Source organism: Hyla sarda, chromosome 8 (assembly GCF_029499605.1).
Source record: "Hyla sarda isolate aHylSar1 chromosome 8, aHylSar1.hap1, whole genome shotgun sequence".
In the NCBI taxonomy this organism is placed as follows: Eukaryota; Metazoa; Chordata; class Amphibia; order Anura; family Hylidae; genus Hyla; species Hyla sarda.
The window spans coordinates 206,907,630-206,932,767 of record NC_079196.1 but is presented as its reverse complement, the minus strand read 5'-3'; the positions used below and the strand labels follow the sequence as shown (position 1 = coordinate 206,932,767).

Genomic DNA, 25,138 nt, shown 5'->3' with positions numbered 1-25,138 from the left:
ATTCGGCCAAGATGTTTTTAAGCAGCAGGAGACTGCATATGGGTTTCCTCCTAGCATTCTCCCAGCCCTCTGGCAGGGGGCACATGGTAGGTGTTCACACTGGTGTGGTGCTCTGCGGCAGCCATTGTTGCTACAGTGCTTTGTCTCTGGGGTGGTATAGACCCCAGCCAAGGGCTTTGTTGGGCAGCAGTGGGGTCCTGAGGGCTTGGTAACGTGGGGGTGATGGTCACCACCCAGCTCTATGCCAGTGTTAGTTAAGGAACCCACTCTCATCAAGTGGCCTTGACATGGCGAGTGGGCTTGCATGTTTTCATCAAAAGCAAAGCTAACAAGCTGTTAGTTTAAGAAATCATGCTGAGAAACAATAAGATCATAGAACAAGTTGTGGATGTGCAGCCTTGTTATGTTTCTCTATTTCTGAGTTACTCCTGTGTTTAGGCTTGTGCATATAGCAAGTGATATAAACTAGGGCAACAGGCATTCTACATAGTTGTGCCAACTTGCAGCTATCCTGTCCTGTTATAGCACAGTAATTACATTAAAACACAATTATTCACATTATAATATTGTGCCAACCTCAATATAGAGACCTTAAAGCAACACTCCAGCTCTAAGTTGTATTATATAAGGGTCATTAGCAGGGTGAGGTTAAACAGAGCTGTACTCACTAAATTAGTTGCCCAGTTTTTCCTTCCTAATCCTTGTTGGGGAGGAAAATCAATGAAGGAGGAAGCTTTTGACTTCATATCCTGTCCTCATATATTGTTGTCATATCCCGTCCTCATATCCCGTCCTCATATCCCGTCCTCATATCCTGTCCTCCTATCCCGTCTTCATATCTCGACCTCCTATCCTGACCTCCTATCCCGTCTTCATATCTCGATCTCCTATCCCGATCTCCTATCCCGACCTCCTATCCCGCCCTCCTATCCCGCCCTCCTATCCCGACCTCCTATCCCGACCTCCTATCCCGTCCTTATGTCTCATCCTCATATCCTGTCCTCAGGTGGGACTGATTTGTGATGAAGATATTGTAAGCTGAAAATAGAAGGGGACGTGGCTTTGTGGGATTGGGCGTGAATTGCAAGCCAGACCGATGCACAAAAAGGGTAGATAATAAAAGGAGTGGGGCTTAAGATGGGGGCGTGTCTTTGTGAGATGGGGTGTGGCTTACAAGCCGGATTGACACATTCACCAGGAGATGCAGAGCGGAGCTTGTGGAGTAAGGTACTGGAAGTCCCATATACTTGCATGGGACTTGAAACAAAAAACCATTTTTTATATAAGGGTGTAGGTAAGGGTTAATTTAACTATCATATCTTTTTATTTGACATATAAGTAATATGTGTACCAGGTATTATTGAAATATCTCCAGCCGTACGGAAGTTATGTGGGAACATACATTTCCCATTGATTTGCATGGGACTTTAAACAAAAACCCTGACCCTCACAAATGGGGGTAGTTAAGGGTTAAATTAACTATCCTATATTTTAAGTGGACATATAAGTAACATGTGACCAAGTATTATCAAAATATCTCCAGTCGTTTGGAAGTTATGCAGTAACATATATTTCCCATAGACTTGTATGGGACTTTAAACAAAAACCCCGACCCTGGCAAATGGGGGTGAGTAAGGGTTAAATCACCTATCCTATGTTTGTTGTTGACATATAAGTAACATGTGACCAAGTTTCATGTTAATATCTTTAGCCGTTTGGACGTGATGCTGGAATATACACACATACACACACATACATACACACATACATACATATATACATACATTACATTACTTATCCTGTACTGATCCTGAGTTATATCGTTTATTATACTCCAGAGCTGCACTCACTATTCTGCTGGTGGGGTCACTGTGTACATACATTACATTACTTATCCTGTACTGATCCTGAGTTATATCGTTTATTATACTCCAGAGCTGTACTCACTATTCTGCTGGTGGGGTCACTGTGTACATACATTACATTACTTATCCTGTACTGATCCTGAGTTATATCCCGTATTATACTCCAGAGCTGTACTCACTATTCTGTTGGTGAGGTCACTATGTATATACATTACATTACTTATCCTGTACTGATCCTGAGTTATATCCTGTATTATACTCCAGAGCTGTACTCACTATTCTGCTGGTGAGGTCACTGTGTACATACATTACATTACTTATCCTGTACTGATCCTGAGTTATATCCCGTATTATACTCCAGAGCTGTACTCACTATTCTGCTGGTGGGAGTCACTGTGTACATACGTATGTGTACATACATAAGATCACAGGTGTCCTAGGCCTGACCTAGATTACTGACTGTTACACACATGCCTCCACCATGTATGGCACTGTATGACGGTGGAATAATAGCTGTTGACCTACTAGGAGGTCCTGTTTTATAATTCAATACATCTTCTGAAACCTATGAAGGGATGAAAGGGAACACATCTAATGAGTCTTCCCTTCCCAGGAGTCTCTCCCTGACAGGAGTCTTCCATTTATTGCAGCCCGATTTATTATTAAGGAGGCCATTTTTATTGTCGTCTAGCTGATGGCCAACTTTTTAGAAGTGATGGCTTCCCGGGAGATTTCACTTGTAAATGTAATGCCTTGCTTTACGTCATTCGGAATGAGAAACAGTCTCAATTGTATATTATGGGTCAGCTGAAAGCATTGGGATTGCTAGTAACAGCAAGTTTGACGATGCTTTAATTAAAAAGGAAAAATAAAAAGCATATATCTTTCATCATTTTTTATGATCCTACAGAATCTTTTGACAGATGCCATATTTATATGCTTAAAGGGGTACTCCGGTGAAACTTTAAAATTTTTTTATTTTTTTAAAGCAACTGGTGCCAGAAAGTTAAACACATTTGTTAATTACTTCTATTTAAAAATCTTAATCCTTCCAGTACTTATCAGCTGCTGTATGCTCCACAGGAAGTTCTTTTTTAAATTACTTTTCTGTCTTACCACAGTGCTCTCTGCTGACACCTCTGTCTCTCAGGAACTGTCCAGAGCAGGAGAGGTTTGGACAGTTCTACTATAGACAGTTCCGGACATGGACAGAGAGACAGCAGAGAGCACAGTGGTCAGACAGAAAAGTATGTAACTTCCTCTGTAGTATACAGCAGCTGCTAAGTACTGGAAGGATTAAGATTTTTTATATAGAAGTAATTTACAAATCTGTTGAACGTCCTGGCACCAGTTGATTTAAAAAAAAAAAAAATTTTTTTCACCGGAGTACCCCTGTAACCCTTTAAAGGGGTACTAAAGTGCTGACATCTTATCTAAAGGATAGGGGATAAGTTGCCTGATTGCGCGGGGGTCCCGCCACTAGGGACCCCCGCGATCTTGCACACAGCTCCCCGCTCTCATCAGGCCCCGGAGCGAACATCCGCTCCGGGTCTGATGACGAGGGCTGTCTCGCCCCCTGCCATAGACTTAGATTGAGGGGGCAGAGTGTGACATTACATGGGGGCGGAGCCGTGACGTCACGATACTCCGGCCCCGTGATTGGCAGTCATCAGACCCGGAGCGATGTCGCTCCGGGGCCTGATGAGAGCGGGGTGCTGCATGCAAGATCGCGGGGGTCCCCAGCGGCGGGACTCCATGCGATCAGGCAACTTATCCCCTATTCTTTAGATAGGGGATAAGTTGTCAGCACGGTAGTACCCTTTTAAGGTCAAAATAGGCTTGGTCCTTAAGGGGTTTATTTCATTATTATTATTCTTTTTTTATTCTTATTATTTTTCCCAACTATTTTCTTTACAGTAACCTCTGTGTCCAAAATTATCATCTCAAGAGACAGGAGCTTAAAGGGTTTATCCGGCGAAAAAAAACAACCTGTGCATGGTGTCAAAAAGTATAATAAGGCAACTTACTAATTTAATGTTATTAGCCATAGTGCACATATTTCTCCATATAAGCTTTGCTCTCTCACTGAAAGCTCCTGTTCCTTCTCTCCATCCCCTTTTATCTGCTCAGGTCCAGACCAGTGATGTGAAGAGGGGGAGCTCCTATTACTGCCCATTATATAAGGCAGTAGGAAGTCATTCTCAGTTACGGAAGTTTCCTCTCAGATCGGGCTTACTGCTGCCTTATCCGCTATCTTAAAATCTAATTAGCCGTAATATGAGCTTCCCCCTCTTCACAACACTGGTCTGGTCTTGAGCAGACAGGAGGAAAGGCCAAGCAGGGACCAGAGCGCTGAGTATAATGTCATGTCACGGCTACAAGGGAGAGAGCAGAGCTGATGTGGAGAGATCTGTGCACTATGGCTAATAACATAATACATTATAATAATAGAACTACTATCATACTATAACTATAATATTAGTTGGTTTATTATACTTTTAGACGCCATACACAGGTTGCTTATTCCTCTGGACAACTCCTACAAAGTCGAACTATCATTATACAAAATTTGATGTGTTGCAGGGAGGTGTCAAAAGTTTTGATCAGACAAGGTCTTGGTGCTGAGACCCTCACTGAACCCGAGATATGGCCATGTGATTCCGGCTCAACTCTCTGGCCGTCTGGTTGCAGGTGATGACTGGACTGGTTGCTAGGGGCTAATCCGTCCAGTTATTGTCTGAGACAGATTGATAAAACTGGGCCAGTGACTCTACTCTTAATGTAGATTATATTTAAGGCCAGTTCTCCATTAGATCACAGAAATAAACTCTAGTGCCTAAAGGAGTCCCACATGAGCCTATGGTGAGCATACACTCCCTGAGGCCCGTGCTGCTGTTCCATCTGTCAGTCTCTTGCTCTACATCTGCGCCCCGTCTGTTTATCACACGCCAACATTATTCTGTTTATTCATAAAAACACCCGGTTACCGAGTATAGTTATATGTATATTCAGTGTAGTCATATTTTATTTTCACTGTCCCTCCAGTCATTACCTCCATTTCTTTACATATGGGAATATGCTCTATTTTTACATACAGCATCAGGTGCATAGCAGGGGACAACCTAATTTCAGCGCTGACGCATCTCTGTGTGAATCATGTCTCTGACATGCTTTCAAGACATTTCTCCCACAGTCCTGCAACTGAATATATTCACTGAGTGCTACCTAACAAGTAATGACAGTGCCGTAATGAGACTATATTCATCGGCCTGGTCTGTACACATGTGATATATGTTCTGTACATGTTACATTTTACTATATGTACATATAAATACGCTTCCATAGCACAGACTGCCACCAGGAAGGCAAACTGAATATATATATATATATATGCTCATTGACCTAAATACTGTACTGGCTGTATAACTCCCCTATCAATTTGCTCCCCGCACTGGTAACCTTGCCCTGCAAAGTGCGTATAACTGTCTCCAGACCCACATTTTTGTACATAAGTCTTAATAAAAGGTTGTGCTGGCTTAAGATACAGTGGGGATCAAATGTTTGGGCACCCCAGGTAGAAATTTGTATTAATGTGCATAAAGAAGCCAAGGAAAGATGGAAAAATCTCCAAAAGGCATCAAATTACAGATTAGACATTCTTATAATATGTCAACAAAAGTTAGATTTTATTTCCATCATTTACACTTTCAAAATAACAGAAAACAAAAAAATGGCGTCTGCAAAAGTTTGGGCACCCTGCAGAATTTATAGCATGCACTGCCCCCTTTGCAAAGCTGAGACCTGCCAGTGTCATGGATTGTTGTAAATCATCATCTGGGAAGACCAGGTGATGTCAATCTCAAAGGTTTTAAATGCCCAGGCTCATCTGACCTTGCCCCAACAATCAGCACCATGGGTTCTTCTAAGCAGTTGTCTAGAAATAGACAAATAGAAAAAAGCTGGAGAAGGCTATAAGAAGATAGCAAAACGTTTTCAGATGTCAATATCCTCTGTTCGGAATGTAATTAAATGGCAGTCATCAGAAACAGTGGAAGTGGAAGACCAAGAAAAATATCACACAGAACAGCTTGCAGGATTATGAGAAAAACAATTCAAAACCCACGTTTGATTGCACAATCCCTCCAGAAAGATCTGGCAGACACTGGAGTTGTGGTACACTATTCCACTATAAAGAGATACTTGTACAAATATGGTCTTCATGGAAGAGTCATCAGAAGAAAACCTCTTCTACGTCCTCACCACAAAAATCAGCGTTTGAACTTTGCAAATTAACATATAGACAAGCCTGATGCATTTTGGAAACCAGTTCTGTGGACGGATGAGGTTAAAATTGAACTTTTTGATCGGAATGAGCAAAGGGACGTTTGGAGAAGAAGGGGAACAGAATTTAATGAAAAGAACCTCTGTCCAACTGTTAAGCAGGGGGGGGGGGGGTGGATCAATCATGCTTTGGGGTTGTATTGCAGCCAGTGGCACAGGGAACATCTCACGAGTAGAAGGAAAAATAGATTCAATAAAATTTCAGCAAATTTTGGATGCTAACTTGATGCCATCTGTGAAAAAGCTGAAGTTAAATAGAGGATGGCTTCTACAAATGGATAATGATCCTAAACACACCTTGAAATCCACGGGGGTTTACATCAAGAGGTGTAAACTAAAGGTTTTGCCATGGCCTTCACAATCTCCTGACCTCAACATAATAGAAAATTTATGGATAGACCTTAAAAGAGCAGTGCGTGACAGACAGCCCAGAAATCTCAAAGAACTGGGAGACTTTTGTAAGGAAGAATGGGCAAAGATACCTTTCCTTGGCTTCTTTTTACACATTAATACAAATCTTTACCTGGGGTGCCCAAACTTTTGATCCCCACCATACACTATATTTATTAGGGGGAACCTTGCCTCATAATAATTTTGGTCCATCTTCCACTGTCCGTGCACCAATTACTATAATCTATGCCAGCTATAACCCGCCAGAGATTTCTGCTGTAATTTACACCAATTTTTACCAATGGTCTGAGTTAAAGAGTACCTATCATGATCTAAACTCTCCCTAATCCACCCCCCCCCCCCCCAAAAAAAAATGTCCCTGACTCACTGACACTATCCCTGTGTTTCTTTTCATTCAAAACCCCCTCTTTCTACCTGATTTATTGTCGTGTTGGCTGCTCATTCAGCTGTCCTAGTGTGAGAGAGGAAGGGGGCGTGGTCCAGCATAGTGGCTGTGAACACAGCAGCTGAAAGCTCTGTATCTTCTCCTCTCTGTTTGCAACTGCATGTGCAGAGAAAAGAAAGATTGGAGCTCAGATAGTAAAAACAATGAGGGCATGCAGTAAGGCAGAGTCAGGAGTATGCCCTGCTGTGCTATGAGAGCAGTGCTGGCTTCTGCCTGTCTAATTCACAGGCAGGAAGCAGTTCTGAGCTTGTCTGTGTCCCGGCTGCAGTCTGAGATTTAGGACTCCAGCATGAGTCTGAAATCTATAAAAAAATAAAAAATAAAAAAAAGGCTTGCGGCCAGGACTGGTAGGGAGACCCCTAGTGGTCATTTTTTCAAAGTGGAAAATTAAATAGAAAGAAGCATATTTTTTAATAACATGCTATTGAAAAGTTATTCTGCATACATTAAAGGGATACTCTGGTGAAAACCTTTTTTCTTTTAAATCAACTGGTGCCAGAAAGTTAAACAGATTTGTAAATTACTTCTATTAAAAAATCTTAATCCTTCCTGTACTTCTTAGCTGCTGAATACTACAGGAAATTATTTTCTTTTTGGAATTCTCTCTGATGACATCACGAGCACAGTTCTCTTTGCTGACGTCATTATAATAATAATAACAACTCTTTATTTATTGTTGTCCTTAGTGGGATTTGAACCCAAGGCCCCAGCACTGCAAGGCAGCAGTGCTAACCACTGAGCCACCATGTTGCCCTTAGCATATATCTGCTATGCACGGTTGCTAAAATGGACAGAGATGTCAGCAGAGAGCACTGTGCTCGTGATGTCATCAGTGTTCCAAAAAGAAAGGAATTTCCTCTGTAGCATTCAGCAGATAATAAGTACTGGAAGGATTAAGATTTTTTAATAGAAGTAATTTACAAATATGTTTAACTTTCTGGCACCAGTTGATTTAAAAGAAAAAAGGTTTTCACCGGAGTACCCCTTTAATCTATAATATCCTGTTTCCCACCGCTTCTGGTAAATGTGAAAACATACTGTGTGTCGGAGCCTCCGGCTAGTCTTGTAGGAAACCGTATCTAAAGTGAGATCCAGAGCCATTACATTTCTATGGCTCTGGGTCTCAGTCTAACAGCCCCTCCGAAAAAGGTATTGTGAGCGCAAATTTTGAAATTGTCCCAATTACACAGATCACTATTGTCCCAATTTAAGCAGATGGCGCTTATTAAATAAATGAATAAATAAATGTAAAAAAAAAAATGAGTAGAGTTATGCTTTAAAGAAAATCCACTAGTCGTGGAAACTCCACTCACATTTACAAAAGTGCTGTAAGTGGCGCCTATTTTATGAAGTCACTGAATTTGGCGCAAAATAGGGCTTGTGCAAAAGTTAGCAATTTTTGTATGACAGCAAACCGGCACACGAGAATGATGCATTCCCCTCGTGGTCTCAATATCAGTGTTTACCAAACGGTGTGCAAAACTACAACTCCCAGCATGGCCAGACAGCCGAAGGCTGAAAATTGTGTTAAGAAGTATATTAGAAAAGTAGTTCAAATAGGCTAATCTATAACATATTCATTATTATTAGTAATGACAGGTATCATTTCAACAATGGTTTTCCTACACCAGCAATGGTTTTCTTACACCAGTGGTCTCCAAACTGTGGCCCTTCAGCTGTTGCAAAACTACAACTCCCAGCATGCTGTCCGGGCATGCTGGGAGTTGTAGTATTGCAACAACTGGAGACGCACTGTTTGTAAAATACTTCTCTATATAAATTAAAAAAACACTTTTTTTAAAGGGGATGTCCAGTTTAGAAAAGTAAGTATAAAACCCAGCTCACCTGGGGATGAATAGGAACCTACTGGCAAGGACTGGGTATGACAACTTTTATGGTAATGTAAACAAAGAAAGTCCAGCAAAGACTGGACTTGCTTTAAAGATTTATTACAGTTCATAAAACCACATACAGGAGGGAAAACTTAACGCGATTTGTGCAATTATGGCTGGATCTAATTATAACCAATACTGAATATAAATAGGGAGAGTGGGCAGAAGCAACCCACGCGCACAGCCCCCTACAACTGACCCTGGTTACGTATGAACAACCTGACATAAGGAAATATCACAACCAAGTAGATACAAGAATGCGTTTTGAAGAAGTATAACAAAAACATCTGCAAAGGATAGGGTAATGCAAAGAGTCAGTGTGCCCAAAGCTGTTGCATAACTACAACTCCCAGCATGCCCGGACAGCCAATGGCTGTCCGGGCATGCTGGGAATTGTAGTTTTGCAACAGGTGGGGGTACACTGCTTGGAAACGCTGCTCTGTTTTAATATTTAATATATTTAATATTATTAAATGTATTCATATTTAATATATTTAATTATAATTATCATCTAAGAAGAATATATTTAATTATAATTATCATCTAAGAAGTCTCAACAATACCCCTGTTAAATAAGCCTATTGCTAATATCAATATTTATTCTCATAAAAAAATTAAAAAAATAGTTTTGTACATTTGCGACATGCTCTGACCAACTCGCCCCGCGGTATGTTGTGCAACACATGAGGAGGATGAGTGTGCAAGCAGAATAGAATTCCCTGCAGTATCTTTGCGATAAGGCTAGATTCACACTGTGGAATTTCTGGGCAGAATTTCTGCCGGAGATGAAGCCGGCGGCACTAGGACCGTGCGGACTACATTGCCGTCCCCATAGATGGCAATGTATTTCTGACAAGATCTCCCAAAAGATCCACCCAGAAATGCATTGCAGTCTATGGGGGCAGCAATGCAGTCTGCTTGGTCCAAGTGCCGCCGACTTCATCCCCGGGAGAAATTCTGCCCAGAAATTCCACAGTGTGAACCCAGCCTAAGAGTTTGTCAGTACCTATTATGCCAAGTCGGGTCCAAAAAGACATTACTGCTGGATTAATGGTGTACAGAAAAGGATAGGATTAAAGGAAAACTGTTGTGCGAAAAAATGTATCCCCTATTCCAAAAGATAGGGGATACATTTTAGATTAGGGGGGGGGGGGTCCGACCTCTGGGACCCCCGGTGATCTCCTGCATGAAACCGTGGCTCTCCCTTAGGGTATGTTCACACTGCGGAATTCTTGCAGAATCAAGTGAAATTCTAGCAGTCAATGGTGACGGCGCAGTGTCGCACGGTCCTGTCGCCGCCGCTGGCTGCCAGGCTGATTCAGATACAAATCCGTGGTGTGAACATATCCTTAGAATGGAGCTCGAAACTGCAGCCAACACACTCCCTCCATGTATCTCTATGGGAGAGCCGTAGATAGCCGAACGCCGTGTATATCCAGCTCTCCCATAGGAATACACGGAGGGGGTGTGTCGGCTGCTGCCTCCCGGGGAGAGCCGCCGCCCCATCTCCATGATCAGACACTTATCCTCATCCTTTTAAATGATTGTTATTCATGTAATGTGCAACTCCAACCCCCCAGATTAACAACAAGTCATTTATGTATCGGCCGCTATTGCCAGCAAACCTATTAGAATGGTCAAACAGAAAATAACTCCCCCCACTATACCATATAAATAATCGCGGTGGAGGGAAAGAACCACGCGCCCGACCTTAGACGATGGACCACGCAGGCCAGTTCAAGTGTTTTGTTGATCTGCTTCATTTACAAGACCTATATGGATTGCAGAAAGCTATTCGTATATATCATTGTGATGAAAGAAAACAACCCGCTGAACACTCCTTGTGTCATCCAGATATCAGCAGGGCATATGTTGTCTGACACATGTCAACCCACAGACGTGCATGGCATCTATTTTCTTAATTGTCGTCATCCGCACGTCAGAAAATAGCAGAGCTGAAGTGGCAATTCTCCTGCTCCCATACAGAGCAATCACTTGATCTTTCAGAAATGTGTCCCAATTATATTACATTTTATTACACTGTATATAAAGACCTGTAACACCCCCACCACCACCACCACCACCTTTTCCTCAACATAGGTGACAGGAGTCAAGTGTAAAGATCTCCTCATTACTGATCAGACTTCTAGCAAAACAGAGAAACTCAAGTATTAATGACTCATTTGTTGTATGCCCCCACTGGGCGTCTATCAGCTGAAGAAGTTTCCTGGGTTCTCCATTGTAAACCCTCCGCAATCCCTCTAGCGAAGGAGTCGTATGATGCCAGAGACTGTCACCTATTGTATAAAGTGATGTTAGCGGTTTTTTTTTAGGGGATCAGAATTTTTGATTCCTTTTTAGCATTTGCCTTCTTTTCTTCCTAACAAGAGCGCGTCACCTTTTGAGAACTGCAGACAGCATATACATAACTGAGTTTTGAAACTGGCCTTTTCAGTATGAGCTGCCCAGTGTGTACATGAGAAGCAGCACTATATCTTGCCATTATATAACTTGCATGTGGTATTTTTCAGCAGATTTCTGCTCTGCAGGCTTCATCTATAATTTGCAGCTCTCCCATAGACTTGTATTGCTTGTCTTGAGCTCCCTCTTCCATTGACTTGTATTGCTTGTCTTGAGTTCCCTCTTCCATAGACTTGTATTGCTTGTCTTGAGCTCCCTCCTCCATAGACTTGTATTGCTTGTCTTGAGCTCCCTCCTCCATAGACTTGTATTGCTTGTCTTGAGCTCCCTCCTCCATAGACTTGTATTGCTTGTCTTGAGCTCCCTCCTCCATAGACTTGTATTGCTTGTCTTGAGCTCCCTCCTCCATAGACTTGTATTGCTTGTCTTGAGTTACCTCCTCCATAGACTTGTATTGCTTGTTTTGAGTTTTCTCCTCCCTCCTCCTTAGACTTGTATTGCTTGTCTTGAGCTCCCTCCTCCATAGACTTGTATTGCTTGTCTTGAGTTACCTCCTCCATAGACTTGTATTGCTTGTTTTGAGTTTTCTCCTCCCTCCTCCTTAGACTGTATTGCTTGTCTTGAGCTCCCTCCTCCATAGACTTGTATTGCTTGTCTTGAGTTACCTCCTCCATAGACTTGTATTGCTTGTTTTGAGTTTTCTCCTCCCTCCTCCTTAGACTTGTATTGCTTGTCTTGAGCTCCCTCCTCCATGTACTTGTATTGCTTGTCTAGAGCTCCCTCCTCCATAGATTTGTATTGCTTGTTTTTAGCTACCTCCTCCCTCTTCCATAGACTTGTATTGCCTGTCTTGCAGACACGGGAAAAAGCTGAGCTTATTTCCAGAGAACATTTGAGCAGCAGGAAGGGGGGGGGGGGGGGGGGTGTCGGAATTTTTTTTGATAACAACAGGTGAAAGAAGCATTTTTGTCTAATAAGAAAGTTTATTGTATTTGCTTGTACTATTGATCTATGCAGAGTTTGTTCATATGGCAGTTCCTATTTAACCATATTCTTTGTGTCATCACAGGATCTGAGATCAGCTGCCATCGCCCGACCTCTGGAGATCAATGAGACCGAGAAGGTGCTGCGCATGTCCATCAAAGAAGTCCTAGTAAGTGTTCATCTATATCAGTGTTTTTCAACCAGGGTGCCTCCAGCGGCTGCAAAACTACAACTCCCAGCATGCCCGGACAGCCAATGGCTGTCCAGGCATGCTGGGAGTTGTAGTTTTGCAGCCTCTGGAGACACCCTGGTTGGGAAACACTGATTTATATACTGTGGTGAGTTCCTGCACAACATAAGCAGTCACCCTTGCCTGATCAATAAGGCCTGGCTCGCACATAGTATTTTTGTTTAGCGTTTTTAGACAAAACTTGTGTTTTGGACCCACTTCTGTTATTGTCTTAAAAGGTTGGGAAACCCTGATATTATAGAGGTACTCCGGTGGAAAACTTTTTTTTTTTTTTTAAATCAATTGGTGCCAGAAAGGTAAAAAGATTTGTAAATGACTTCAATTAAAAAATCTTAATCCTTCCAGTACTTATTAGCTGCTGAATACTACAGAGGAAATTCTTTTATTTTTGGAACACAGTGCTGTCTGCTGACATAACTGTCCAGAGTAGGAGAAAATCCCCATAGCAAACATATGCTGCTCTGGACAGTCCCTAAAATGGACAGAGATGTCAGCAGAGAGCACTGTGCTCGTGATGTCAGCAGAGAGCACTGTGTTCCAAAAAGAAAAGAATTTCCTCTGTAGTATTCAGCAGCTAATAAGTACTGGAAGGATTAAGATTTTTTAATAAAAGTAATTGACAAATCTGTTTAACTTTCTGGCACCAGTTAATTAAAAAAAAAAAAAAAACTTCCAATGGAGTACCCCTTTAAGCATTATGTGTTTTTAAAAGACATGCTCGAACCCACAAGTATCCACCCGAAAGCCTGTGTTCCCCTCCTCTGTCCTCCCTCATGACACTTTCCTTTGTTCACTAATGGCATCTTTAATGAATACCCACATCCTACGCTACAGTTTCCTTTACATATAAGTGGCTGAACCAGCATTGAAACTGGGAAGCCAGATGAAAAGAACCATTTTTACTGAAAGTGATGACATGAGACCCACCTTCATCAAAGTGCACAATGCTTTTGAAAAGTTTTCAGACCCTTTCACTTTTATCACATTTTATTGTGTTGTTGTGTTGGAAAAAAAAAATTCCCGCATCATTCTGTACTTCATACCCCATAATGACAAAGTGAAAACAGTATTCATATCCTTAAAGGAGAAGTATTGTGTAAAAAAAAAAAAAAAAAAATTAAAACATAATAATTATCCCCCTATCCGCATGGGGCCCCAGCTCTCCCCCACAGCGACGCGTTACGACCCCCGCCAGAAGTGGGGGCAGTCACGCCTCCTCCATATTGCTCTATGGAAGAGCTGAAGATAGCTGATCGACTCCCCCATAAAACTATATGGAGGGGGTGTGGTGGCCCCGCTTCGGGCGGGGGGTCGTGACGCACCGCTGTGGTGGAGAGCAAGGGCTCCATACAGGAGATCACGGGGGGCCCCAATGGTCAGACCACCCCCCTCCGCCATCTAAAACTTATCCCCTATTCTGCGGATAGGGGATACGTTTTTTTCCACTATACTTCTTCTTCTTTAACTCAGGCCTTAGTTGAAGCCCCTTTGGCAGTAATTCCAGCCTCCAGTCTTTTTGGGGATGAGGCCACAAGGTTTACACACCTGGATTTGGGGATTTTCTTCCATTCTTCTCTGCAGATCCTTTCATGCTCTGTCAGGTTGGATGGGGAGTGTCAGTGAAACCATTTTCAGGTCTCTCCAGACATTTTCTGTTTGTTTCGGGCTCTGGCTGGGCCACTTCAGGACATTTACAGAGTTGTCCCTTAGCCGCTCCTGTTTTGTTTTGGCAGTGTCCTTAGGGGCATTGTCTTGTTGGAAGGTGAACCTTCAGCCTACTCTGAAGCCAGAGCACTGTGAGTCAGGTTTTCATTAGGAATATCTCTCTACTTTGACCTGTCCCCACAGTATGATGCTGCCCCACTATACTTCACTGTAGGGGATGGTATTGGGCAGGTGATGGGCAGTGCCTGGTTTCCCCAGACATGATGCTACCCCCACCATGATCACTGTAGGGGATGGTATTGGGCAGGTGATGGGCAGTGCCTGGTTTCCCCAGACATGATGCTACCCCCACCATGATCACTGTAGGGATGGTATTGGGCAGGTGATGGGCAGTGCCTTGTTTCCTCCAGACATGATGCTGCCCCCACCATGATCACTGTAGGGCTGGTATTGGGCAGGTGATGGGCAGTGCCTGGTTTCCCCCAGACATGATGCTGCCCCCACCATGATCACTGTAGGGATGGTATTGGGCAGGTGATGGGCAGTGCCTGGTTTCCTCCAGACATGATGCTGCCCCCACCATGATCACTGTAGGGATGGTATTGGGCAGGTGATGGGCAGTGCCTGGTTTCCCCTACACATGATGCTGCCCCCACCATGATCACTGTAGGGATTGTATTGGGCAGGTGATGGGCAGTGCCTGGTTTCCTCCAGACATGATGCTGCCCCCACCATGATCACTGTAGGGATGGTATTGGGCAGGTGATGAGCAGTGCCTGGTTTCCCCCAGATATGATGCTGCCCCCACCATGATCACTGTAGGGTTGGTATTGGGCAGGTGATGAGCAGAGCCTGGTTTCCCCCAGACATGATGCTGCCCCCACCATGATCACTGTAGGGATGGTATTGGGCAGGTGATGGGCAGTGCCTGGTTTCCCCCAGACATGATGCTGCCCCCACCATGATCACTGTAGGAATGGTATTGGGCAGGTGATGGGCAGTGCCTGGTTTCCTCCAGACATGATGCTGCCCCCACTATGATCACTGTAGTGATGGTATTGGGCAGGTGATAGGCAGTGCCTGGTTTCCTCCAGACATGATGCTGCCCCCACCATGATCACTGTAGGGTTGGTATTGGGCAGGTGATGGGCAGTGCCTGGTTTCCCCCAGACATGATGCTGCCCCCACCATGATCACTGTAGGGATGGTATTGGGCAGGTGATGGGTAGTACCTGGTTTCCCCCAGACATGATGCTGCCCCCACCATGATCACTGTAGGGATGGTATTGGACAGGGGATGGGCAGTGCCTGGTTTCCCCCAGACATGATGCTGCCCCCACCATGATCACTGTAGGGAATGGTATTGGGCAGGTGATGGGCAGTGCCTGGTTTCCCCCAGACATGATGCTGCCCCCACCATGATCACTGTAGGGTTGGTATTGGGCAGGTGATGGGCAGTGCCTGGTTTCCCCCAGACATGATGCTGCCCCCACCATGATCACTGTAGGGATGGTATTGGGCAGGTGATGGGCAGTGCCTGGTTTCCTCCAGACATGATGCTGCCCCCACCATGATCACTGTAGGGATGGTATTGGGCAGGTGATGGGCAGTGCCTGGTTTCCCCCAGACATGATGCTGCCCCCACCATGATCACTGTAGGGTTGGTATTGGGCAGGTGATGGGCAGTGCCTGGTTTCCCCCAGACATGATGCTGCCCCCACCATGATCACTGTAGGGAATGGTATTGGGCAGGTGATGGGCAGTGCCTGGTTTCCCCCAGACATGATGCTGCCCCCACCATGATCACTGTAGGGTTGGTATTGGGCAGGTGATGGGCAGTGCCTGGTTTCCCCCAGACATGATGCTGCCCCCACCATGATCACTGTAGGGATGGTATTGGGCAGGTGATGGGCAGTGCCTGGTTTCCTCCAGACATGATGCTGCCCCCACCATGATCACTGTAGGGATGGTATTGGGCAGGTGATGGGCAGTGCCTGGTTTCCCCCAGACATGATGCTGCCCCCACCATGATCACTGTAGGGATGGTATTGGGCAGGTGATGGGCAGTGCCTGGTTTCCTCCAGACATGATGCTGCCCCCACCATGATCACTGTAGGGATGGTATTGGGCAGGTGATGGGCAGTGCCTGGTTTCCCCCAGACATGATGCTGCCCCCACCATGATCACTGTAGGGATGGTATTGGGCAGGTGATGGGCAGTGCCTGGTTTCCTCCAGACATGATGCTGCCCCCACCATGATCACTGTAGGGATGGTAATGGGCAGATGATGGGCAGTGCCTGGTTTCCTCCAGACATGATGCTGCCCCCACCATAATCACTGTAGGGATGGTATTGGGCAGGTGATGGGCAGTGCCTGGTTTCCTCCAGACATGATGCTGACCCCACCATGGTCACTGTAGGGATGGTATTGGGCAGGTGATGGGCAGTGCCTGGTTTCCTCCAGACATGATGCTGCCCCCACCATGATCACTGTAGGGATGGTATTGGGCAGGTGATGGGCAGTGCCTGGTTTCCCCCAGACATGATGCTGCCCCCACCATGATCACTGTAGGGATGGTATTGGGCAGGTGATGGGTAGTACCTGGTTTCCCCCAGACATGATGCTGCCCCCACCATGATCACTGTAGGGATGGTATTGGGCAGGTGATGGGCAGTGCCTGATTTCCACCAAACATGATGCTGCCCCCACCATGATCACTGTAGGGATGGTATTGGACAGGGGATGGGCAGTGCCTGGTTTCCCCCAGACATGATGCTGCCCCCACCATGACCACTGAAGGGATGGTATTGGGCAGGTGATGGGCAGTGCCTGGTTTCCTCCAGACATGATGCTGCCCCCACCATGATCACTGTAGGGATGGTATTGGGCAGGTGATGGGCAGTGCCTGGTTTCCTCCAGACATGATGCTGCCCCCCACCATAATCACTGTAGGGACGGTATTGGGCAGGTGATGGGCAGTGCCTGGTTTCCTCCAGACATGATGCTGCCCCCACCATGATCACTGTAGGGATGGTATTGGGCAGGTGATGGGCAGTGCCTGGTTTCCTCCAGACATGATGCTGCCCCCACCATGATCACTGTAGGGATGGTATTGGGCAGGTGATGGGCAGTGCCTGGTTTCCTCCAGACATGATGCTGCCCCCACCATGATCACTGTAGGGATGGTATTGGGCAGGTGATGGGCAGTGCCTGGTTTCCCCCAGACATGATGCTGCCCCCACCATGATCACTGTAGGGAGGGTATTGGGCAGGTGATGGGCAGTGCCTGGTTTCCTCCAGACATGATGCTGCCCCCACCATGATCACTGTAGGGATGGTATTGGGCAGGTGATGGGCAGTGCCTGGTTTCCCCCAGACATGATTCTACCCCCACTATGATCACTGTAGGGATGGTATTGGGCAGGTGATGGGCAGTGCTTGATTTCCTCCAGACATGATGCTGCCCCCACCATGATCACTGTAGAGATGGTATTGGGCAGGTGATGGGCAGTGCCTGGTTTCCTCCAGACATGATGCTGCCCCCACCATGATCACTGTAGGGATGGTATTGGGCAGGTGATGGGCAGTGCCTGGTTTCCCCCAGACATGATGCTGCCCCCACCATGATCACTGTAGGGATGGTATTGGGCAGGTGATGGGCAGTGCCTGGTTTCCTCCAGACATGATGCTGCCCCTCACAGTTCAAATAAGTTATGAATTTATTTTCATTTTATTCAAAACGTATTTGATCGCCTGTCAGTCAACCAAGATTTCTGGCTCCGATCTGCAACATAACAAAATTTGAAAGGGTTAAAGAGTCTGAAAACATTCTAAATGCGCTTTCTAAGCTTCTTATTTCTTCGAGGATTTGTTATCTGCAGCATTATTCATGGTGTACAGGATGAGAGGATCTTCTTCATCTACTTGTCCTGATATCAGATGATTGATTGCTCATCGTGTGATCACCCAGGGGATTGTAGGTGGATATATGCTGCCCCAAATTCAGGCCGCTGCACAATAGGATGTATAAAGGCTGCCATCAAGGTGACTATAAAGTGGATTTATATGTTCGTGGTCATGCACTTAGATGGCAAAATATATCTGCGACCTCCCAAGGGATTGGATTATGTTCAGTGGTCTTTATAGAGTACAGGTTAGTCCTTTAATCCAGCATCAATGGCCACTGATACATTCTGGATTACACAAAGTCATAGAACAGTGTATATAGCTCACCCATTGCTCTTTTGGTCAATAAAAAATTAGCATTATTTTATAGGTGGAATGTTAACCGATTTTTTTGCGGGTTATCAAATTCCAAATTATAGGATTTCACTGTTTTACACTTAATTTTTGGAAGTAGATACTGTTCTAATACAGATGTATGTGAGTGTAGTGATAAAGAGGTAGACATATTTTCTACACTTAGCCCAGTATTTCTCAACCAGGGTGACTCCAGCTGTTGCAAAACTACAACTCCCTGCATGCCCGGACAGCAAAAGGCTGTCTGGGCATGCTGGGTGTTGTAGTTTTGCAACAGCTGGAGACCCCCTGGTTGGGAAACACTGACTTAGCCTGTAATAGTTAAAACTCAGGGGACACAAATGACACACTTCATCCGTCTAGCAGATGTAGAAAAGATATAGAAGGAATTTATCTTTGGTTTGTGCAAATTATTAGACTCAAAGCGTACCTGTTACTCACAGAAATATGAAAAAATGCTTCTCTATGTTACTCACTAGGCTGTGCAGATGCTTTACATGTCTTTTTAATGTGTCTAGCTTCTGTATTTGGCTCACAAATCCCTCTGTTCTGCTGCTCACTCATTCTGACATCCACTGCTCAGGAAGCAGCGTGTCCAAGGCAAGCACTGAGCCCGCCCTCACTACGCATGAATTCACTTCCTCCCTGAGTCTGCTGTGCTGTGCTGGGTCTCTTCATTCAATCACTGCAGGCTGCTGTTTATTACCTATGAATTTTATAAAAAGGAGATATATTTTTTTTAAAGAAATATGTTAGGAAGGTTAAAGGGGCACTCCGGTGCTTAGACATCTTATCCCCTATCCAAAGGATAGCTATCACGCCCCCTCCCGTAGGCTTGCATTTAGGGTCGGAGCGTGACATCACACGGGGCGGAGGCGTGACGGACACGATCCAGGGACTGATTACAAACGGGGTGCCGCGGGCAAGATCCCGGGGGTCCCCAGCGGCGGGACTCCCGCGATCAGGCATCTTATCCCCTATCCTTTGGATAGGGGATAAGATGTGTAAGCACCGGAGAACCCCTTTAATGTTTTTCCAAGATGAACAACATATAAAACGTTTTTGAATCTGACAGTGCCCATTTTAGAAAACAAATGCCAGCCTGAACTACACCTGCAAACCTGTCTACATCTGAACTACTCCTGCTTTTCATGAAGAATGGAAGTGATTATGTGGGTCAGTGTTTCCCAACCAGGGTGCCTCCAGCTGTTGCAAACCTACAACTCCCAGCATGCCAGGACAGCCTTAGGCTGTTCAGGTATGCTGGAAGTTGTAGTTTTGCAACAGCTGAAGGCACCCTGGTTGGAAAACACTGGGGGTAGATAGTACCTCGTCAGGAAGAGCCTAAGCCAGTCTGCCTCCAGCTGTTAACAAACTACAACTCCCAGTATGTGTGCCTTCAGCTGTTACAAAGACCAGTGTGGAGACAGACTGGTTGGGAAACACCGGCCTAGGGTGAGGTATGGTAGTTCCATGTTGGCACTGTTGTCTTGCAGTACTGTGGTCCTAGGTATAAATCTACCAGCATGGAGTTCGTATGTTCTCCCTGTGTTTGTGTGGGTTTCCTCCAGTTTCTATGGTTTCCTCCTACACGGATTAGTACTGATGAGGTTGGTTTAGAATTTAGATTGTGAGCTCCTGTGGGGACAGGAACCAATATAATCGATGTTAAACTCTGTACAGTGCTGCAGAATCTGTTAAACCTACAATATTAGTGGGACTGGGCAACCACCTCCTGGCAATAGCTTTTACCCCTTCTCCATTCAGGTTTCCTAAATGTTCAGCAAAGCTGAGCATTCATGCGTATCGAGGAATCAGGAAAGATAGTAAAGTATGTTCCCTGTATGGCCAGCTTTAGATGACAGAATGCTTCTTAAACCCTTTAACCACATTCAAAGTAAATGAACGTCCTGGTTCCCGGGTACTTACCGCACCAGGACGTACATTTACATCATGTACATGAAGCAACCACAGAAGTTGTGCTCGCTTCATACACGGCGGGTCCTGACTTCTATCAGCAGCCGGGGACCTGCCATTAATGGAGGACTTCAGCAATAATGCTGATGTACGCCCTTAACCCTTTACATGCTGTAAATAATACTTACTTTCGGACCACCAACAGCGAGATTGTGGGGGTCCATTGAGTCAAGATAGTGGTCAGAGCGCTGCTTATCTGCTCCACAGCCGGCACTGGCAATCCTCTTGTATGGAGCATAGAGGTACTAAATGTAGGAGTACCAGTCTAGGGTGGAGGGAATATGTTTAGTTAGACACAGAGAAATCACGAAAAAACATATCCATTGTATTATTTATTAGTTATACAAAGAGGATAATATATGAACAATTAAGGGTGTGAAATATTGACAGAAATACAAATATCCAAGCAGTCCCAGTGGTACTGGGTGGTTGACCGGACCTGCTCTTGCCCTAGTCTGTAATGTCCTGCCTATAGATAGTAGGTCCCCGGTCCTTGTGACCTGGGCCTACTCTGGAACCTCCTTGGAGTCCCTAGGCTAGGATAGAGATACAACAGGTAAGGGCTTTATGCGCAGGTACAGTGTAGCTGCATAAAGTAACTTCCCAAATGATACCTAATTGCATATAGACCGCAATGGGAAAATGTTAATCAACATGTGTCATATAAGAATATAGACAGAATCCGTGGGTGTGCCCCAGGGACAGTAATTAGTATTCACCAACATACAAGTAGACATGCAACATCTGATAACCACATAGAGATATCAATGTATTTTCATCCTAGGAAAGAGGCCTGGGAAAAATGAAAGAAGCAATCTGATTGGTTGCTATGGGCAACTGCACCACTCTTCCTCTAGACAGGTTTTGATAAATCTTCCCCAATGAGTCTGAGGATGGTAAAATAAAAAAGTCAAATTTTAAAGTGTCTCTAAGGCCACAATAGGCTGTGTCCTTTAAGAGAATCTGACACCCTCTTTACTAGCACTAAACCCAATTTTCTATAATGACAGGAATACTCCAAGGATACAATGTTAAATAAATTTTTATTAAAAACGACTCTCAATCCCTTAAAGAGAATCTGACACCCTGTTCACAGCACCAAGCCCTGTGTTATAGTGCGAGTGAATAGCTTAACAAAGTGGGGTCACTAAAATCCGTTGATTATTTCCTGAGTTATGGCACTGTAATCTTCAACTGCATTGCTCTCCAGCTCACAATGGAGGCAGGGAGTCCACTCACCCAGCTCCCCTGACCCCTTCATATTCTTCATTTGCCACGCCCCCTTCATTAATATGCTAATGAATGCTGCAGATAAGCATTCTGCTCTGTGTGCTCACCCGCAGCATTCATTAGCATATTAACGACAAGGACGGGTGGAAAATATGGAGGAGGCAGGGGTGCTGGGTGAGCCAGCTCTGTGCCTCCATTTTGTACTGGAGCGCAATGCAGCTGAAGATTACAGTGACAGAACTCAGGAAATACTCAACAGATTTAAATAAGTGAACCCTTAGATTTAATAACTGGTTGAACCTCATTTAGCAGCAATAACTTCAACCAAACGTTTCCTGTAGTTGCAGATCAGACGTGCACAACGGTCAAGAGTAAGTTTTAACCATTCCTCTTTACAGAACAGGGATATTCTTGGGATGTCTGGTGTGAATCGCTTTCTTTAGGTCATGCCACAGCATCTCAATCAGGTTGACTGGACCAATCCAGAAGGCGTATTTTCTTCTGTTTAAGCCATTCTGTTGTTGATTTACTTCTATGCTCTGGGTCCTTGTCCTGTTGCAACACCCATCTTCTGTTGAGCTTCAGCTGGCGGACAGATGGTCTTAAGTTCTTCTGCAAAATGTCTTGATAAACTTGGGAATTCATTTTTACTTTGATGATAGCAATCCGTCCAGGCCTTGACGCAGCAAAGCAGCCCCAAACCATGATGCCCCCACCACCATACTACACAGTTGGGATGATGTTTTAAAGTTGGTGTGCTGTGCCTCTTTTTCTCCACACATAGTGTTGTGTGTTTCTTCCAAACAACTTAACTTTGGTTTCATCTGTCCACAGAATATTTTGCCAGTGCTGCTGTGGAACATCCAGGTGCTCTTGTGCAAACTGTAAACGTGCAGCCATGTTATTTTTTTGGACAGCATTGGCTTCCTCTGTGGTATTCTCCCATGAAATCCATTTTTGTTTGGTGTTTTACGTATCGTAGGTTCGCTAACAGCAGCAGTGCTGAACTTTTCTCCATTTATTGACAATGGGGGAGTTTTATCAAAGGATTTAGACCAGTTTTTCCCATCTAAATTTGTTGCACAGAAAGTCGCAGTCTAAATATGTGCGACTTGCTTTAGAGGATTTTTAGAACATGATGCATTCTAGTCTATTTTAGACAGAAAAATGCATTGGTGCTTTATTTATCAATAGCGACTTTTCGGCGAAAAGTCGCCTTGACCGAAAGTACGCCGATATGTCAGACCATGCTGGAGCAGGTTTAAATACAGTCTAAACCATAGATCCCGAAGTCTGTGCGCAGAATTTATCAAGAGCCGTGCGACTTTTGATAAATTAGGCCCACAATAGACGGGCCTAACGCTCTGTAGGTTGGTCTATATTGATGCGGAAAATAGACAACTTTGATAAATCTCCCCCAATTTGTCTTACCGTGGACTGATGAACAGCAAGGCTTTTGGAGATACTTTTATAACCCTTTCCAGCTTTATGCAAGTATTATTCTTAATCGTAGGTCTTCTGAGAGCTCTTTTGGGCGAAGCATTACTCACATCAGGCAATGCTTCTTGTGAAAAGCAAACCCAGAACTGGTGGGTGTTTTTTTATAGGGCAGGGCAGCTGTAACCAACACCTCCAATCTTATCTCATTAATTGGACTCCAGTTAAATGACACCTCACTCCAATTAACCCTTGGAGATGTCATTAGTCTAGGGGGTTCACATACTTTTTCCACCAGCACTCTGAATGTTTACATGGTGTGTTCAATAAAAACAGGGTTACATTTAATTCTTTGTGTGTTATTAGTTTAAGCAGACTGTGATTGTCTATTGTTGTGACTTAGATGATCAGATCACATTTTAGGACCAATTTGTGCAGAAATCCATATAATTCCAAAGGGTTCACATACTTTTTCCAGCAGTGAGAAAAAGATGGATATCAGGACATTAAAGAGGTATTCCAGCTTAATACATCTTATCCTCTATCCAAAGAATAGGGGATAAGATGTATGAATGCTGGGGACCCCTGCGATCTCGGTGCAGCCCCCGGCATACCCGAGACAGGGATGATACCACGCCATGCCCCTCCATTCATGTCTATGGGAGGGGGAGTGACGGCTGTCATACCCCCTTCCGTAGACTTGAATGGAGGGGCGTGGCGTCATTAGGGGCATGGCCGTGACGTCTCCATCTCTGAGAATGACTGGGGCTGCACAGAGATCGCGGGGATCCCCAGCAGCGGGACCTCTGCGATCAGACATTTGCTATCAGAGAGATGGGCACAATCTGTTGACAAGAACTACAATGTGTTTCAAATATCATAGGTGTGTTTGTGAAAAGATTTTTGGGTCTTCATTAAAAGATGGTGCGGCCTCTTTATCTCCTTTATTTCAGGATCAGTATCAGAAGATGAAAGACTTTCTTACTAATGGATCATCAGATGAGGCCAACCTGGAGTCCAAAATTGAAAAACGCAAAAAGGAGCTGGAGAGGAACAGAGGAAGACTTCAGACCCTCCAGAGCGTCAGGTAATGCCTTTCCGCGTTCAGTCACTTTTATCTACACCTTTCGTGACCACGACTCGATCATAATCTTACCTTCTCATTGCTTTGGTCGTTTATGGGTCAGTAGATTAAGTGTTGTGATACGGAATTCAATGGATTCCTTCAGTATGTTGTTTAATTCCCAATCAGTAGTTACAAATGACCAGGCCTGGTGGAAGAATAATGACACAGACTCCAAAGCTGTATACAGACTCTTCTGACTTTTTACTTCAGGAATCAGATTATTATAGACATGCATGAAAGGATGGCACACTTTCAGATTTTACGTGATCCCGAACAGCTGCTTTATCTTTAAGCAGGAAGGTGGATGTGTGCGAGAGGCCTCGAACTGAATGGCCTTGAAGCTTTCCTGTAAGCTCAGCAATTGTAACCTTGAATATAAGTTTTCCTGGCTATAATTACTAATGAAGTTCATGATCAGTTCCTAATGAAAGACTACAAACAAGATGGCGGATTATAGACAGCATGGCTGATGATATACAAGATGGAGTATAAAATATAAAAGGAGTATATAAAAGAGTACATGAAAATGTATATAAAAACGTATAACAAGCTGACGTCCCTCACAGTTGTATTAGTAATATTGGGCATCTTTAGAACTCCATGTCCATATTTTTACAGGCCAGCCTTCATGGACGAGTATGAAAAGTTGGAGGAAGAGCTACAAAAGCAGTATGAAATCTACATGGACAAGTACCGAAACCTCTGCTTCCTGGAGCAGCAGCTAGATGACCATCACCGGGTGGAGCAGGAGCGCTTTGAGGTGAGGACCAAAATTTGTTGCGCAGAATAAGACTTTGTTTACATTAGTGTCATCACATACAGAATTTACAATG

At 44.5% G+C, this 25,138-nt stretch overlaps 1 protein-coding gene across 5 annotated transcripts in view; it reads left to right on the top strand.

Annotated features, from left to right (window-relative positions):
* The window catches only part of CLUAP1 (clusterin associated protein 1), a 103,055-nt gene that overhangs the window by 48,578 nt on the left and 29,339 nt on the right, over positions 1–25,138 (top strand). For all 5 annotated transcript variants that reach the window (XM_056536044.1, XM_056536045.1, XM_056536043.1 and 2 more), the window contains exons 6-8: positions 12,445–12,528; positions 24,133–24,266; positions 24,924–25,065. In XM_056536044.1, coding sequence (XP_056392019.1) covers positions 12,445–12,528; positions 24,133–24,266; positions 24,924–25,065 — 360 coding nt within the window. The remainder of the gene's footprint in view (positions 1–12,444; positions 12,529–24,132; positions 24,267–24,923; positions 25,066–25,138) is intronic.